Raw genomic sequence first — 19,856 nt, forward strand, 5'->3', positions numbered from 1 at the left:
GCTTCAGTGCATGTTTCATTCTTCTGTACTAAATCTGGACTGGAGATCAGGTTCTGGGGAGTGATTTAACCCCTAAGCTACTAAATAAAATGGGGCTACAGCACTGTACCCCACTGTGTTTTGAAAAATAGAACCAACCTTTCTTCAGTTCTTTGAAAAAAAGGCTTAGGTACCTAACTTCAAGAGAAGATTCAGGGCTATGATTCAGTGGTGGTGGTGATGCGTGGCAGCCTGGCATAGCATGGGCTCTAGGTGGCTGCATCAAGAGCTGCCTGGCAGCGCAAGGGGAAGGGACTGCTTTTCCCCCATGCCGAGCAGCAGTTTCTCCCCAGTGCTGCTGCTGCTGAGCTGGGACAAGTGAGTCTGGAGAAGGCTCAGGGTGTGCCAGGTCGAGGCTGCAGGTCCCCACTGGTACCATGTAGCTGGGGCCAGCAGCAATGACAGCCAGAAGGGGCTGCCCCAGCCCCACTGCATGCCCAGGGGTCAGCAGGATGTGCCACAGTGAGGCAGTGTTAAGCAGGCATGGGGTGGGCAGCGGCTGTGGGCTGTTGGCGATGATGGGGAGGCAATGCAGGGTGCACAGGCTCTGGGCTGTTGTAGGGTGGAGGCTGACCAGCTCAGGGGACATATGCAGGGCTCCCATGCACACCCCACCATACCCTCAAACCCTCCCAGACAAACTCAACACCCTTCCCCTCAAACCTCACACCCCCAACACACACCCATGTGCCTCTGGGGGGAGCCTCGCTTACTGCTACATGCACACCCGCCCCAGCCACCCTCCCCCTCCACATCCTCTGCAAAATCCATACCCACCCAAACACATACCCACATCCATACATACCTCCCCACACATATCCACACATACCTACAGCCCCCAGCAAACAACATACACACACACCCATACCCCCCATACATTTCCATGTACCCCGCAATATACAAGAGTAAGACTTCATTTTGAGCTATTATGCAATCATCTCTATGTACACAATGCAAACTTGCACATCAGGATAAAAATATTTTTAAAAATAAAATTAAAAAATGTTATTGTGGATGTTTGATTTTTAGTATATAATCTGGTTTTTTTTCCGGTTCCAAAGATAGCAAACCCCCTTCCCAAAAGGAGGGACTTCTGGAGGCAAGGGGAGAAACTTCCGGTGGTGAAGATTAGGGGGCAGGGCTTCCGGTCCCAAGATGGTGACCAGGAGCTGGGCACTTGTCAAGGGATGGGGCCACCCTTGCAGCCCTCGACAGCTCACCAAAACTTGTTTAGTGACCCTCCAGCCAAAATAATTGCCCACCCCTGGTTTATAGCATAAAGCACTTTTCATCCCAGGTTCTCAAAGTCCTAATATTCGTAGAGTGCAGTCCTTTAATTTGTCCTTTAATTTGTTTTCAGGAAGAACTACATATGGTGTTTTGTTTTTTCAGTTCTCTCTCAACCTATTGCCTTTGGCCATATTTTCTTGGAAAACTGAGAACGTTATGGCACTTTACTTGTTTAGAATACAGCTGTCATTGAATGAAAGTGCAACTGAGTGCCAAGCACTTCCACAAAACAAATACTGAGTATCAAGCTGGGCATCCAGACAGAGGCACATGCAGAGAGCGGTTGGCCACCCAAGAAAGTTTGGTTTAACTAACTTTTCCAGCATCACTCTGTCAAAAGCTGGGGTATTCAGAACAGGGTTGTCTTCAACTACCTAGAGCACAAGACCCTCACTTCCTACAATTCCATGCTGTGGTTACCTCCCATCTTCCAGTTTCTGCAACATCAATGCATGGGATCCGGCAGAAAATAGCTATCTTCACTATGCAGCCCTGACCCATTCCCTGAACTCAGTCAGTCTTGTGCACAGAATAACTTCAGGATTCTGAAAAAAATATTAGACCAAATGAATAAAGGTTGGATCATAATATCATAACAAAGATATAGAAGGAAGCAAAAAGCTTCACAGGCAGCGTTGCATTTGTCCTTTCCTTAAAAATTGTGTGGTGAACTTAACAATCTTAATGTCCTTAGAGTATAGTTTAGTTTGTATATATACAGCTGTGTATCATACATAAAACCCATGTTAAAATAATCTAAAACAGTGTATTAGTAATAAGTATAAACTATTGAGTATGTACATCATTTATCATAACCTAGGTGATTTAGGAATCTAATTTCCATTGACTTTCATTGAGGTACTTCTGAAAATGTTACCCTCTTAGTAAATTCAATGTTAAGCTTTCTTCTGCAAATCTGTTAGACTCCAAAAATATATATATGTGTTGTTCTAAGAGTTGTTTGGTCAGTCAGATTCAACATTTGTTGAATTGTCAGTTAAATTATTAACAATTGAATTAGCTCACGATTTGACCATCTTTACAGTTTTTCCATGTTTCAGTAAGTGTTTTTTTCTTTATCTTTTCACTTATTTCTCCTTGATGTTTCTTTTTTTTTCTAGTCAGCCTGAGGTTTTTCTTGTTTTACTTTTTGTTGTGTTTTTAAAGATGGAATTGTAGTTTCTGGAAACCTAAAACCCACGTTGTCAGAAGCTTTCACACTCCCATTTTTAAGTTTTCAATACAGCAATGCCAACATCAGCCTGAATGAGCAATTTTCTTGTCTCTGGGAAAAGGGAGCCTAGCAATCCAGTCTGCATATACAGTAATTTTTGTGCAGCTGTGTAGAGATATATGTGTAAAATGAAAAGTATAGTTTTTATTGCACATGGTATCTGTTCTAATTCAAAGCATAACACTTCCCCGCTAAAAATATTTTATACTAGTGGGGTCATCCAAATGCCAGTTCACAATAGTAAAAAAGGATTCTGACTTACTGAATGCGTAGCCTTTGCCACAAAGCTAAGCAGCTTTGATACTGTCACACACCTACAACAAAAAGAACCATATAGGTCCTGGTTATGCTTCTTTGCACGTGGCAGCTCATTTGTTGATGCCTTTTTGGATGATGATTTTTCAAGGTTATTTGATTGAGGTCAACTCCAAGGGTTCCAAAATTGGGACAAAGAATTTAGAATTCATAGTCAGGTACTTGCATAGTATTTTGTCTTTCTCCTAAGAGAGATGACCCAACAATTTTTTTTTCCTTATATATAAATTTGCATGCATGCATACATGGTTCCAATCCTCTCATGCTGTTTAGTCTAAGGGAGTGCTGATGCTCAATAATTTACTCTGGATTTTTTCCAGTTTGGTGGCTTCTGAGTTTGCAATTGCATAGTGCTTGTAGATGGTTCACATTCTGAAAGCACTCCATAAACATTTACCATTCCTTATGCTGTACTCTGTAAATGAGCTGTTCTCCCATTTATGGATGCAGAACTAAGGCACAGATCTCATAGACCTGGTAGGCAAAATAAAGGCATTATGAAATCTTAATCCTGTGCCTTGATGAGCGGCTCAAACTACTTTTAGCTTTACTAAAGTATAAGGGAAATATTTATTTTCCTGCTTGAAAAATATCCCTGACTAATATTTCCAGATTTCCCAGATGCTGATGCCCTGTTCTCGGTAAAGTAAAAATTGACTACTTTTATAATGATGATATATGTAGAGTAGTTTTCTAACTACCTTTATCTTGAATGATATTTTAGAAGTTATCATTCAAAGTCATTTATTAAATAGATTTCAAATTTTAGTAGGTCATAAGAAATGGCATAGATTCTATTTCTACTGTAAAATTCTTGTGCCCTTCTATAATGATTTGCTTGTATTTGAATAGTCTTTCTTAAATGTTTCTCTAGCAGCTCATTTATATACATCTGGGGATTCCTATAATTTATATGAAGTGAGTGTGGGTGGGGAAGGACCAAAAATATTCTTAACTGAATATTAAATTTTGTTCTGAAATATGAATTGTTATTAACTTGTGTTTTGGGTGGTACAGGATGATAGCTTCTAAGAAGTGATAAGTGAAGTGAACTGGTCTCCCAGTAACAAGATAATTCAGCATTCCGTAGAGTAAAAAAAAAAAAAATATATATATATAAAATTATGGTTTGTTATACATCCATGCAATGACGGTAGTCCTGACAAAAGATAGCAGAAGTAGCAGTGTATTTAGGTGAAGTGCATTTTTGCTATTTCTTGGTACTAAGAGAAAGTGACACCAGTGCATCTGATAAGGACCAGTAATGGAGCAGACTAGATTCTGGCTACCATTCAGGCTAGTTCTGCCAGTGCAGCTTATTTCATGTCTATGACATCTATGCTATTATTGCAGTTACTCTCCTTGCTCTTTTATGGGTAGACTCTGTAGAATGATAAATACTACATATTGGTTAAGTGGATGAAACAGGTATTTGGATATGAACAAATACTTTTATCATGTTCACACTTGAAAAAGTCAGGCTTTATAAGGTTACTGTGTGATGCCAGGCTAAATCACTAATATTGGCTTTGATTTGTTTTTAAAATACTTTAAACAGCTGATTCAAGTATCAAGAAATATTCTTTGCTTTGCTGTGTTAAGCCAATTTTGTCCTTTACAGATACCTTTACCTCAGTAAGCTTTACAGTGAAAGGATGCTAGGGACATTGAAGAATGAGATGTTTCTGATTTATAGTTGAATTCAAGATAATCCTTGCAATTCTTCCATTTTATGTATCAAGTATCATAAAAGGAACAATGAAATTTATAGTATTTTTGTTGTCCATGCAGTAGATTTCTTTATGGGAAATAAAGAAATTATGTTATATCTCATATGAGCTGATACCTATCCAGTACATATGCTCTGTGTACATGGTTTTATAAAAGTTATCAAAACTCCTTTGCGCTATACCCTGTTGTGTTTTGACTCCCCAAAACTTTTACTTAACACTGAACTAAACTTCATTTGCTAATTTTATCAATAATGCAGACAGTAAGTTAGTTACGTACTTAACTCCATTTGACTGATCAAAATCAGGCTCCTAACTGGTGTTTGTACTTCGTGAAAATCCCTTCTTAAATCTTACCATGCTATGCTAAATTCTTATAAATTGGTTGGATGCCAAGTTATCTTCCATTATTATTATAAACTACTGTGGAGTGCTGCTTCCCTACACCTTGCTAAACACATGCTGGGTTGCATCCCAGAGATAATGTATGAAGTACATAGTACATGTGATAGGCTGCTTTAGTATTTTTGTATTTTTTAGGTTAAAATGATCTAGAAATGTTAAGTAAATATATTAAAATACCAGGTCCATTAAAAGATACCACAAAAAAGCCCTTGCCTGGTTTATCATGGCCACAACAAGTTTTAACCATACTTAAGTACACCAAACTACTTGTTTTGGGGCAGGGAGAGAGAAGAGAAGGGGCTGTATTTTTAATAGGATCTATTTTTAATAGGATCTCTGTAAATTTTCCTAACATTTTGACATTATATCAACATTATGTAAGGCCTGAAGTTCTGATTGATTGATGCTTTTTCTTCATTTAAACTGAGTCTCTTTTTCCCTTCAATGCGTTTGTCCAGCAGTCACTATTATGCCCATAAATCATCATCCCGTCATAACAAGTCAGTATGAACAATGTTATGTGCTTTCATTATGATGTCAAAAGCAAAGATGCAGCCTTTCTTATTGTGCCAGCCAGAGGGATAGTATCACATGTTCTCTTCATTCAATTACTTTTCTATTCCTTATTGCCATCAGAGGGTATCACATAACCACCTCCTACATACCATATGTATGCTTGAGCAAGAAGTATATTCCTATCATGCAGTAATTCAATCTCTTCACAGCCCGGGAACAGATAAATAATGGATACTACACCATGCCATTTTTTCTTCCTTTAACATCCAGTCATAGAATTATAGGTTCATAGAGAAGTAGGGCTGGAAGAGACCTCCAGGGGTCATCAAATCCAGAGGGTCCCAACCACCAAGCCATGATGGGTTGGCTGTGGGGTCAAGGCATGAGCCCCCAACTTGAAGCCCCATCTGCCCACCTGGGCAAGTGGCTTGTGGGGTCACAGCTGAGCTTCTGGGTTTAAAGCTGCGCAGTCGGGAGCCCCAGGAGGGAGGCAGCTGTCTCCACATGCCCTATCCTGCTCTCTCTGGGCCATGGTAAAAAAAAAAAAAAAAAAAGCTTGGGAATCACTGATCTAGTCCAACCCCCAACCTGAGGCAGGTCCATCCCTATCCAAACTATCCTGTACAAGCCATAATCTCAGCTGTTCATAAGACTAGTCAACCCTTGACGCAACATAGACCTAACACCCTAACCTGCCACAGGCAAAGCAGCGGCACCACAGTACCCAATGTCCTGCTATTATGAAATATTGTCAGTGTACTCTCAAGAGGTCCCAGGTAATGTTCGCAGCAGAGGAAGGCACCCCTGCCCCCCCCCCACGCACGCATGCACGCACACACACGCTTCATACTAATTTGACCATGGCATAAAAGTCTTCCCTGACCCAAAGTATGGCAGTCAGTCTGACCCTGAGTGGAGGGGCAAGACCTTCTACCCAGGAACCCCCCTGTTTTTTGTCCCAGCAGTAACATTAACACAGCCCACTCAAAGTTCCCGGCCTTGGCTCAACACCCAGTGCCTCTGGGGGGGCTTAAAAACACCTTGACACGTGTAATAGAAAAAGGGTGGGGAGGGCAGGAGCAGCCAAGAAAGCCCAGAAGCATGGGAAATACGCATAGTAGAACATAGTCATAGCTACATCTACATCAAGCCTGCCCACTGGCTGACCAGAGGCTTCACCTCTTCTTGAACAGTCACTTCCCAGGTCTTGCACATAATGTACCCCCAATATATATATATTTATTTATTTATAAATTATATACATGTACTACTTGCGTACTGTATGTGACGTGACCATCTGACATACAGACCAAGTGAGGGCGCCAGTGTCCATCCATATATTAAATATTAGTAACGCTTAATTTCTTTCTTATTTTTTTAGATAAAAAATAAATATAAATAGAAGTTCTAATATTTTCTTCCTGCATATCCCCTGGGGTGCATGCACCCCACTTTGGAGACCACTGGTCTATTCCACTGCCTCATTGTTTTAACCATAAAGTTTTTTCTGGATATCCAATTTAAACTTACTTTGCTGCAACTTCCAGCCATTGTTCCACATCTTCCTCTCTGCAGCAAGAGAGAAAAGGTGTTTTCTCCCTTCTTTATGGCAGCCCTTCAAATATCTGAAGACTGCTGTCATATCTCCTCTTAAGCACCTTTTCTGCAAACTGAATATACCTAGCTCCTTCAGCCTGTCTTCATATGACTTGCCTTCTAAGTCCTTTATCATCTTTGTTGCCTGCCTCTGGACCCTCTCTAGCTTCTCCACATACTTTTAAAATGTGGAGCCCAGCACTGCACACAGTGCTGCAGATGAGGGCAGATAGTGCTGCAGACGAGGGTAACCAGTACTTAGTAGAGGCACTATCACTTCCCAGGTCTTGCACATAATGCTTCTATTGATACATCCCCAAATCACATTTGCCTTTTGTATGGCTGCATCATGCTACAAATTCACATAGAGTATGAATTTAACACCTTAATCGCATTAAACCCACCCCCCAGCTTGAGCACAGCCCCAGTGGCAGTGAGTGAGCTTACCCCACCCTTGCCTCAGGAGTGACAGCGGCAGGCAGCCCAGGCTGGGGGCAGCTGCTTCAGCCCTGGCCCAGGCTCAAACCTCCCCATTTACTTGCTCTGTGGGTCCCAGACGGTTTCTCAGGCCCAGGGCAGGTTGTATGCCAGGCAGCCCTGCCACGGCTCAGCGCCACCTTCCCTGAACCCCCGGCACTGCCAGCCTGGCTGCTTGGGGCCCTGGAATGGGGGCTGTGGGTGGGTGTCCCCATCCCCCCCCACAGCTTCCTGCTGCAGCCACCCAGAGCCCATGTCCCACCAGGACCCACACAGAACCACCACAGCAAGGTTGCCTGGTGCCCTCAAAAGCTTGGGCTCAATGCAGGTCAGAACCACCTGGGATCTCTGGCATGAGCTGCCTCTGGGCCCTCAGGCCCCTGCTTATCCCCGGTCCGGGCCCCTGGGGAGCAGCAGTGACAGCGGCCCTGCGCCCCCACAGAGGCAGCCACTGCTAGTAGGCAGGGGTGGGATTTCTGTGGAGCCACTTCCCACAGCCCCTGACCTGCACTATGCTGTACGCCCGGCCCCAGCATAGTGTCACCTGAGCTATGCCCAACACCACCAAGCTTGGCAGAGCTGCTTCTCTCCTCCCTTTGCCACCTGGGCTCCCATTGGGACCCACTGGCTCTGTGCAGGTCCTGGCAGGAGCCCAGATGATGAAGAGTGGCAGCTCTGCCTGGCGCTGCAGCCTTGGCAGTACTGGCCTGGGGCTGGATGTGCAGCATGGCATGGGCTGGGGGCCGTGGGAGGTGGCAGGGTGCACGGAGCCACTGTTGCCACTGCTCCCTGAAGGCCTGGAGCGGGGGTGCGCTGGGACTCGCAGGCTCAGTGGCAGCTCATGCCGGAGCTCCCAGGCGATCCCAAGCCATGGGGCCCGAGGGTGCCAGGCAGCCAGGTCACAGCTCAGCACCGCCTTCCTAAACCCCCAGCACTGCCAGCCCAGGTGCTCAGGGCCCTGGATGGGGGTTGTTCATGGATGTGTGGATGCACCCAGCTCCCCCCTTCCTGCTGCAGCTACCCAGAGCCTGCACCTGGGCTGCCCTACAGATTCTTTGCAGAGCTACTGCTGCCCCTTTGGGCAGCCCAAAGGCAGTGGTCACAGAAGCGGGGCAAGGCAGCCCAGGCACAGGCTTCAAAATCATGTGTGCAATTAGTGCGTTAAAAAATTTAACGTGCTAATTGTTACTTGCGTTAATCATACATATTAATGATGATTAATTGACAGCCCTAATAATTGCCCCTTGCTTGCAGCTGTTGAGCCAGTTATCTATCCATCTTGTAGTTTTAGCTAGCTCACATTTCTCCAACTTGTTTATGAGAAAGTCATGCAGGACCTTGTCAAAAGCCTTGCTAAAGTCCAGATGCACTACATCCACAGTGTTCTCTTCATCCACCCAAAGTAGTTACTTTACCAAAGAAGGAGAACAGGTTCATTTGATGCAATTTGTTTTTCATAAATCCATGCTGGCTGCTTGTGATTAGCCTTTCCTTCTCCAGATTCTTGCAAATGGCTGTCCTTAGGATATGCTCCAGTAACTTCCCAGGTATTGAAGTGATCCTAACTGGTCTGTAGTTCTTTGGGTACTCCTTGCCTTTTTTTAAAGAGGGGCACTATATTGGCCCTTTTCCAGTCTGGTGGTACCTGGCCTGTCTCCCACATCTTCATGAATATCATTGCCAAGGACTCTGAGATCTCCTCTGCCAGTTGTTTCAGGATCCTGGGATGAAGTTCATCTGGCCTTGCTGATTTGAATTCATTCAGATCCACTCTGACCATCTATTTTTATCTGCTCTGTTCCTTATCCAGATGATCTTTATTAGGTGTCTGGCTGCATCTTTGTTTTTTTGTGAAGACAGGCGAAATAGATGTTGAGTAGCTCTGCCTTTTTGTATCTTAGGTTTGGAGTTTCCCCTGGCTTGTTAACTAAGCATCCACTTTCCTTCGTCCTTCTTTTCTGGCCAGTATACTTATAGAGAACCTTGTTTTGTTGTCCGTAACCTCCTTTGCCGGGTTCATCTCATTCTTTATCTTTGCCTTCATTGTTTTGTCCCTTCAGGTTCTTGCTATGTCCTGGTACATTTCCTTGGTGACCTGCCCATTCTTTCATTGCCTGCAGTTTTTTTCTTTTGCATTAGAGGTATTTTAGAAGCTCCTTGTGCAGCCAAATTGGTCTCTTGCCCTTCTTTCTGTGTTCCCTTTGCCCTTAGAAGCTTCCAGCCCTCCTGGGTACCATTATGCTTCAGTCATCCTCTCATGACACCATGCATATTAACTCCTTGAATCAGATAAAATCTGTCTTTTTTAAATCTAGTATCCTAATTTTGATGACTTCATGGTTTTCCTGTGTCAGGATCTGGAATGCTGTCATACCATGATTGTTTCTTCCCAAGTTACCCACCACCTTTACATCCTCTACCAGTTCTTCCCTGTTGGTCAGGACAAGGTCTAAGATAATCCCCTAGTTGTATCTTTCACTTTCTGGAACAGAAAGTTGTCTTCCACACAAGTTAGGAACCAGCTTGACATTTTATGTTTGGCTGCATTTTTATTCCAGCAGATGTCCAGAAAATTGAAATCTCCCATCAGTACCATCATATGGCTTTTGGATAGGCTTGTCCCTTGCTTGAAGAGTGCCTCATCTACCTCCCCTTCCTGATTATGTAGTCTATGATAAATCCCCACTACAATATCTGTGCTGAATCTTTCACCTTTCATCTTCACCCAAATGCATTTTGCTTTGTAGTCATCCTCTTCCTGAATCTGGGAACAATCATTTGTTTTTGACATACAAGGAAACACCACCACCCTTTCTCCCAACCCTGTCCTTCTGAAAGGGAGAGTAACCCTCAATGTTGAAGTTCCAGTCATAAGAGCTATCGGTGATGCCAGTCATCATAGTTCTTTTCATAGGCTGCAGCTTCCAGCTCATTTTGTTTATTCCACATACTTCACGCATTTGTATACATGCATCAGATGTATTTTGCATTTTGACTTCCTCACTAAGCTTTTGTGCCGCTTAGTGCTGTCCTGTCACTCGCTGGCCCTCTCCTAGAATTGAATTGCTTCTTTAAGTCCTTTCCCCTCTGGATTATGTGCTCTGTTGCTGGAAGGTTTTGATCACTATCCCCCGTTGATCACTTTAACCCTAGTTTAAAGACCTCCTTATTAGGTTGGGCAGTCAACGCCCAAAGATGCTCTTCCCCATTCTCATCAGATGGATTCCCATCTCTTGATAGCAGTCCCAAGAACATCCATCCATTGTTGAAGCTGCTGAAATCTTCATGTCGACAACACCACGTCATAACAGCCGATGGGTGCAAATGTGTTAATGTGATAAGTCAGTTTGATGAAATTGTGGTTTGGCTTCAGACACCAGGGTTTAGGATTTTGGTTTAGAGTCCATGGCTATGAGCCTAAGCATATGCAAATCCCACTGACTTAAAAATTTTTAAAATTCCCTTGAAAATCCTGCCCATGAGCCTCTAACTTTACAGCTTCATGTGTTCACATGAGAGTTCTGCCCTCATGATCAAAATCCTGCAAGAACAGTTGTTCTTGTGATATATCGATTGTACACTGAATAAAGCAGAAAACGGGTTTCATCCATCTGTTTAGTCACAGTTACCATTTTTCACCTTTGTTCTTTTTGGGGCTAATACATTTTTTTCCTGAATTAAGTTGTTTGTTTCTTTGGTTTTTGAGAATAAAAGCCCTATGCTTTGTGTCTAGAGTTTATGCATTGTATGTTGTACATGTAGACTGTGAAACTGAATAATCCTTAGTTACTTAATATTATGCATTAGTATGAATTTACAAACATCCTGAGGCTATTGGGCAAAGATGGATTGACTGAAATGCAAGAATATTCTCTGTACATAGTGCGTGGTTAATTTATGTAGTTATACTGATAACCATCATATCTGTCTTTTCTATGTTTTTCTTTTTGCAGATAATATTAAAGTATCAGTAAATGACTTTATTATTAAGGCAACAGCAGTTACCATCAAAGTAAGTAAATCATTGATAAATAAATAACATATGGCAGAGGAGGGGAGGGAAAGAAGGGTTTCTGGGAGAATATTCAATGTTTGCATGTATAGGAATACAGCTTGGCTATAATCTGGTGCTTTACTTTGTATCTGAATGTTAATGTTCTAAACTTTGTTCACATAACACAGAACACACCTACCACTCTCCACTGTCTAATCAGAGAGAATTTATCTACTTAGTAATGCTGTGAACAGCAGTTCTGCCAGAGGCATGAAGAGATAGAGAGTTAGAAAAAAAATAATAGGACATCTTCCCCTATAATTCAGGAAATATAACTAGCAATATAATCCATATGTAGTACTGCCTGTTTGAATGTCAGTTCCATGAAGACTGATTGTTGACTGACATGTCTCAGCACAGTTATAACAGTGGCAGTTACAAGTCTTAATTACACCAGGGGACAATTGCATTCTGTAATCAGTTTTTGGTTGCAGAAGACATGAATGGTACAAAATCCTTTTGATGTTTTTGGGACATTTGTGGTGTCTTTGTAAAAGACTTCTAAACGAGGTGTTCATGGTGAATATAGACTACTACTGCTGCATGCAAACAAGAACCCTTATTCAGCCTTTTGAAGCAGTGTTGAGGAATGCTGTTGAAGAAAGTACTCTACCTCTACAGCAATGCTCACATACATTTTACTTGGTTAACAATGGAGAACATCAAAAACCTTGCATCTGAGGTCCTTCCTCATCCCTTTAGATCCTTTAAATCTTGCTTTAAGTACGTTTTACCTTTTCAAGCCACTTTCCAAGTCTTCGTTGAGGAGACCAAAGTCCAGTGATGTGCAAAAGTTTACATGTGTTTGATATACAAACTTAGCAATGGGAGCAGCCCATATCTTCTTTCTAAGTGGAATGAGCCTTATTGTAACTTTGGCTTATCTTCATGGATTAACAGTGGGGCTACAAAGAAGAGTGACACAATTACCAATACTCATGGGCTAGCCTAAACATACTTTACCATGAGGTCCTTTTGGTTTTTGACTGACCCTCATATGATGGCAGTCATTTTATTGGTAGACTAAGCCGACCATCATTAATCAGAATATAAGAGTTTCTTGTTGCTTTTGTACATTGAAGTAAGCATTAAAAGTTAACCAACTTGCATTATTTTACAGCTATAAGAAAATATAACACATGGCATAAGTTGCATAGCTGACATCCCTCATTACGAGGGCTGTGCGAAATTTCGCCACCAGTTTTGTTTCAATGCTGTTTCAATGCTGTTTCGCCTGGGTTCTTACAGAAGTTGCATTTAAAAAAACCCACCTTTCTCATTGGAGACATAAATGCTTGTCTAGGTTTGCATGTGTACGTTATACTTTAGCAGCTCCCTGTAGTTCATGTAACAGCCAAAGAAGGGTACTTTGCATCATTTTTATATATGTTCTATTAGAGATCTGAAGGTTGACAGGTAGATAATAACTTGATAGGACTTGGGATGACTGACATAAGGCTTTGCGGTTTATTGCTGCTTCTCTGGTAGCTTAACTAGGGTAAGTTTAGATACAAATTGAAGTGTTAGGTCAGAAGTAAGGATTCAGGGGTAGAAAGGAATAGTAGCTGTCCCTGCAGGCATCATCATAAAATAATAAAATACTGCCTAATTTCCATGATGGAACTTAATCACATTTATATGGCTTTCAGTGTGCTCCTCTTGTACATTGTTGAGTTTAGATGAAATGCTTCTTTGGGCCTGTAAGTACTTCCCCAAAGTACTTCACTTTCTCCATGATGGACCATGAATGTCTGTGGACAGTAGAACAAGCTGCTCAGAGAAGTTATGAAATAATAATCTTTGGAGATTTTTCAGAAAAAACTTACAAATAATTTAGGATAAACATGTCCTACATTTGTGCAGGGTTTGGACTAAATCAGTGCTTCTCAACCTCTTTTGTACCAGGACCCATTTGTGAACATTAATGGCCAGTTCCAACCCATAGCCCCCTGGCCCTGCCCCTCATGGCCAAGCCACAGATCCCTGGTACTGCTGGTGCCCCTCACTCCCCACCCACAGCCCCCTGGCCTTGCTGGTGCCCTTGCTCCCAAGCCACAGTCTCCTGCCCCTCTACCCCACTGGGTCATGTTGGTGCCCCTCCCAACTTTCAGTGCCCTGTCCCATTCAGCCCGGAGAGTGGTGGCTGCAGCAGCTCCAGCTCATGCAGGTGGCAGCAGAGCAAGTCCAGCCCCAGCACAGGCTGAAGGGAGGAGGAGGAGGGGAAGCCTGTGGCCCCCCCGCCCTGGGCTGGGCTTCCTGCATCACACCAGGCAGCCTGGTCATGGTCCTTCCTGCCCCCTGAGCAGCATCTCCCAGGTGCACTGGCCCTGTGAGTATGGGCACTGGCTCTGGTGCCGTCAGCCTCGCCAAGCAGCTTCCTAGCCTAGCCCCTGAAGGACACCCTCATCCTTCCTCCGCAGGAGGGGAAGATGCCTTCTCCGCCCCTCCCCACCCCAGTCCTCCCTGCCCTGACACAGCCTCAGTGCCCGCCACCTTCCCCCCGTGCTGGTAGGCACCTGCCGCCTCCTGCGCACATCCATCCCCTCTACACCCCTCTCATCCCTCCCCCCCACCCCCCGCAACAGTCTACAAGCCCTGGACCTCCAACCGTCGCTCCCCACACACTTACCTGCGTCCAGCTGCTGGGGCTGCTCCCACGACCCTGCCTGGCTGTATGCCAGCCATGTGCACGCACAGATTCATGTGCGCCTGCTGCCTCCAATCACCTCAAGTCCTCCTCGCAGGCTGGAAGGCTGCCAGCCTGCAAGGAGAAACCCATTCTTTCCCATTTGTTTCTGGGACTTCTTCATGATTTTTTCAAATATTCTTGTGACCCACTTTGGGGTTGTGACCCTCAGGTTGAGAAACACTGGACTAGATTACTTTTGGGGTCCTTCCCAACCCTATTATTGTCTTATTCTCCTATCAAAGTGATTAATAGCATGCACCTGAAAATAAAGGAGGAATACCAAATTCTCTACTTGTATCCCATGCAAGTCCTTTAGTGCAAGTGTGGTTTAGTCAGCATAGAATTTACCTTATCCAAAACCTACTGCTTATTATGGTACGTAAGTCCTGCTGCATATTTTTATCCATTCCTGTTCTGTTTAAACTCTGCAGGTGAGGACACTGAATTTTCAGGTTCCCATGTAAATCTACCTTAAATAACAGTGCAACTGAAAACCTCTCTATTTCAAGAAAATTCAAAGTTAAGGTCAAATTTTAAGTGCAACTTTCTTCTTATATATAATATGCAATGTATACACATTATTAACGCTCTACTGAGGGATGAGCTTTGCATGACTTGGATATATGCTACAGGTGGTTTATTTATGAATTCATAAATTTATTTTTAAGGACAGAGAGACCTTTATGATCATTCAGTCTAACCTCTTTCATAATACAGACTTTATGCATTGGCTTCATTCAGTGAATTCTTGTATTTAGTCAGAATGCTCGTGGCTGGGCTAGGGAGAAATGTTTTTGGGAAGGACATTTTATTTTAAAGCCCCATATCATGCCGCCCAACCCCCCCCAGGAACCAAAAAGTGTGGCTCCAAATGCTCTTCCTTCCCTACCTGCACCCCAAGTCAGGTGAGGACACTGCAGACTTCAATCACTTGCATGCTACTAAATTTTATTGAACTCATGTTCAAGAAACAACAGAAAGCAGACAAATGACAATGCTCCCAACCCCAGGTCACCTGCCTCTGGGAGTTCCAAAGCATAGGTGCAAACATTTCTCCTGGATTCAGGTGCTCGATCCCATCCCCTGGTGTCAGAGCTGCAGCACTTAACACAGTTCTGAACCCGTTTTGAAATTATGATATTTTGGAATGGTTCAGTTGTTAAGTCTGTCCACACCCATAGAATGCGTGTCTTGGGGATAGAGCTACTGCCTTGTTTAAGGAACATGGAGACTTTTCCATAGGTTTCATAGATGTTAGGGCTGGGAGGGACCTCACAAGATCATTGGGTCCAGCCCTCTGCCCAAGGGACAGGAAGTCAGCTGGGGTCAGATCACCACAGCAAGATAAGCATCCAAACATTTCTTAAAGGTATCCAGAGTAGGTGCTTGCACCAGTTCTGAGAGGAGTCTATTCCAGACTATGGGAACTTGAATGGTAAAGAAGTTTTTCCTTATGTCAAGTCTGAAACCGTTTTCCAGCAGTTTGTGACCATTAGACCTTGTCTTCCTTTGGGGTGCCCTGGTGATCTGACATTCTCCCAGTCTGATAGGTTGCCACCAAGTCAGCGCTGAGCCTTTGCTTCTTCCAGCTGAATAGTCCCATACCTCTTAGCCTATTTTAATGAGCATTAACTAAATAGCACATTTTTAAAGTAGTGCTTTAATGCACATAAAAATAAGCTAATGTGCATTAAAACGCATGTGTAGACATGCACAGTAAAAGCTTCAGATCCTTGTTCAAGATGTTCATTGTCAGAAACTTTAAGCCTGATTCTGACCTCTTACCAATACAAATCAAAAGTAACTCCTGAATTCAGTGGAGTAAATAAGAGACAAATTCAGCCCTGTTGCTTTTTATTTAAGCATGTTTTGTACAACAGGAGAGATCATCCACAGTTCTAAGTGCCCTCCATATCAAACAAACTGGATGAAGCCTGAGGGACAGCCTTGGCTTCTAATTTGCTCACTTCAGTCCAGTAAAATTGAATCCAAAATACTGCTGGACCTCTGATTGTGAATGTATTCAGATTAACCAGAGAGCTTTTATGAAAAGTCTGTTTGGATCCTTTAAAGAAAATTTGCCACCTGTAATGAAGCAACAGCAGTTATTGCAGTGCCTAGGTACAACAGTCAATTAATCATTACATTTCACCTCTTTGGGCATTTGTACACATGCATGCGCCAGAGCACTGGTTACTTTTAAAAGCTCCTAGTACTGTGGCGCATACACTTATATAAGTGGCAAAATGTGAATTGGCACTGAGAAAATGGCAGAGGTGCTTTAGTTCAAATGTATGTGACTCAGTGCTGGGGCACATAAGCTCACGTGCTCCATAGACTCAATGAACTGAGTTTGCTCTGATGCACTGGATTTCCAGCACGTCAGAGCAGACAAAGGTACATGCATAAATGCCCTATATGTAGATTAATAATCGTGTGTGTGTGTGTGTGTGTACGTATGTATTTTATGATTAATATGCATATTAACATGCATTATATATACAATATATATACAATAATATTATTAATATACATATGTGTGCATGGGTATACATATGGGTATGTGTATGTGTGTGTGTGTGTGTATGTATGTGCACATATATGCGTGTGTATTGATGTTCTAGATATGTATCTTAATGACCTGAGAGACTATTATCACATTCATGCTTTGTTCACCTTTAATATATCTTTTGGCAAACTGGAGTTTAATTTAATATCTAATGGCATATATTTTCAGTGCATCTATTCCAAAGAATGATGCATTCCTATTGTTGCAAGTGTTTTCCTCCTGAGGAAACACTATATTTCCTTACATTTTTTTGTTACAGAAATTAAAACGTACTCTTTTGGGATTTCCACTTCATTTAACCTTTTGTTCAACTCATTTACTCTGTCTAAACATCTTAATGACTGTAGTTTTCTTGAGCCTCATGTGGAAAACTCTGTATCCGGAGGACCCATGTCCATATGTCCAACTGTAATATAGAAAAAAACCAAGAATCTTTAAAATCCTGAACTTCATTTTTCTGTTACATTTTTCCAGTATTGTTAACTAAATTGACTCCCTACTTTCTCCTATTTTCTCATCTCTTTTTTTTCTTCCCATTCCTCATATTTCTTTTTTTCCTTTTTTTGCAATATTCTCTCTAGATTTTAATTTCAGGGCTTCATTGCAAACTCTCCACTGTGAAAACAAGGTAATAAACCAGAGCACCATAAGCTTAGTGGTCTCTTTCGGTAAACCCCCTCCAGGAGTAAAGTGGAAAACAGAACTATCTGCTTCATGATATTATTTGAAGTGTCTCAAGGTGTTTTATCCTCAGAGAACCCAAAGCAGGGACCTGTTTGATCTATGTATAGAGCACCTTTTAAAACAGTGTTGCCTAGGGTAGAGGATACCAAAGAGATCATATGTGCTCTGCTGAACAAGGGGAGTGCCTGTGGCATAAGGATATTGTATCAAACCTGCGTTTTTGAGAGAGAGAGGAACAAAATCCCTTTAACTCAAAAAAGGAGCTACTCTAATCTTGCTGGAGTTTACTTATTGGAAAGCTGTCGCTTAAACATTTATACCATCCTCTCTGATGAAACTCTTCATTGGCAAATTTCTTTCTATGTTTTTATGAACCTTTAAACTTGTTTCCATGATACTCTCAAGCCTGCATCTTAGCCTACTCCTCTTACTAGATGACCATCCACCCACTCCAAGTCTTTTCTGCCTTGCATTTAAAACATATGCAGTCAAACACTCTTCTTTCATTTCTAAAGTTCAACTTGAAACTTATGGTTTGGAATAGGGTGGTGCTGTGTGAACAGAGTCAGTAAACATGATTTCTATCATGGTCTTGCCCCATATTAGCAGACTGTAGTGCTTACTTTTTGTGGAAAAAGGAGGTACCTATAAAACAGGGGTGGGCAAAATATGGCTCAAGGGCCAGATTTGGCCCACCAGGCCATTCTATCCAGCCTGCAGGGCCCCTAAAAGCTTTTTATAAAATTAACTATTATTTCTCTGTGGCTGCCTGTCAAAGCTGATGAGGCGCCAGTGGCAGCAGGACCCAGGATAAGTTGGTGGCAGGACCCAGAGGCAGCAGCAGCAGCAAGGCCCAACCGGAAACCTCTGCCTAGCAAAGGCTTCTGGCCTGGCGACCCTGGGGCTGTTCCCTGCCACCCTCTGCCTGAGAGTGCAGTCAGATAAGAACAGGGGGGAGTGGAGGACCATCAGCAAGGGGCTGAGTCAACTCCTGCTGTGTTCTGCAGTCCAGGACCCTCCAGCTGGGAATTGTGTGCGGCTGGCTAGGAGTTGGGCAGTGAGAAGGTGGGGAAATGTCAGTGGAAGCAGCAGCAGCAGGCAGTGCAAAGTTATACATGCACTGAGCTGGAGCACAGGGCAGGAGTGCAGGGCCTGTGCAAGGGGTGGCAGAAGCACGGAGCCTGGGCTGTCAGGGGCTCTATGGAGCCAGGCTGGCTCTGCCCCTCTCCCTGCTGGTGCAGCAGGAGCTGGCCCAACCCCCACAATTCCTGACTGGCTACATGTACTGGCCAGGCCAGGCTGGCTCTGGCACCACATGGTTCCTGGCTGCATGAGTGGGACTGCATGGTGCAGCAGGAGCCAGCTGGGAATTGTGTGGTGCCAGAGCAGCAGATGGGAGGGTGGTAGGTGGGGGAAGCGGCAAGCAGGTGGGCCAGGGGAAGTGGTGGTGAGTGGGTTCCCTGGGGCGGGGCCAGCAGATGGCCCAGGGCAGGGTGGTAGGAGCACGGAACCTGGGCTGACAGGAGCTTTATGGACACCCCATATATCCATCCATACACACCCACATGCTCCCCAACCCAACATACACACCCACCCTCACCTATCCACTCCCCCACACACATACCCTCCCCCCACACCTCACATACACAAATACCCACACACACACCCACAGCCCTCCACAAACTCCATACCCCCCACACCTCCTACAGTATATAAAAGTAAGACTTCATTTTAAGCTATTATGCAGTCATTTCTATGTACACTACACAAACGTATGTAAATCAGGATAACGATATTTTTAAAAATCAAATAAATGTAAGTTGTAGCAGATGTTTGGTTTTTAGAATATAATTTGGGTTTTTTTTCTGTTTCCAAGATGGCAACCCCCTTGCTGATGAGAGTGCTTCTGGGGGGCAAGGGGAGGAACTTCTGGTGGCAAAGGTCAGGGGTTAGGGGGCGAGGCTTCCACCCTTAGATGGAGACCAGGGTTCAGGGTACCTGTCAAGGGGCAAGGCTACTCATACAGCCCTCAACAGCTCACCAAAGCTTGTTAAGCACCTCCCCAACCAAAATAATCGTCTGCCCCTGCTATCAAAGTTATACATGCACTTAAGTAAGTGCATGTGTTTCCATTGCTTGGGAGGGGGTGGGGGGTGCTGCCTCTGTTTTTAGGTCTCTGTTTTCAGCTTCTTTTTTTAAGGTGACTTACGTGAGACTGATAACCTTGGTGTGCAAAGTCAGGTTAGCAAACGTCTTTC

The 19,856-nt window shown here is 43.5% G+C and overlaps 1 protein-coding gene across 1 annotated transcript in view; it reads left to right on the top strand.

The window, feature by feature from the left end:
- PDHX (pyruvate dehydrogenase complex component X) overlaps positions 1-19,856 on the top strand; it is a 104,976-nt gene that overhangs the window by 67,098 nt on the left and 18,022 nt on the right. The window contains exon 8 of the mRNA XM_090032930.1: positions 11,556-11,614. Coding sequence (XP_089889056.1) covers positions 11,556-11,614 — 59 coding nt within the window. The remainder of the gene's footprint in view (positions 1-11,555; positions 11,615-19,856) is intronic.

Source organism: Crocodylus siamensis, chromosome 2, assembly GCF_052110815.1.
Source record: "Crocodylus siamensis isolate JL-2025a chromosome 2, ASM5211081v1, whole genome shotgun sequence".
In the NCBI taxonomy this organism is placed as follows: Eukaryota; Metazoa; Chordata; order Crocodylia; family Crocodylidae; genus Crocodylus; species Crocodylus siamensis.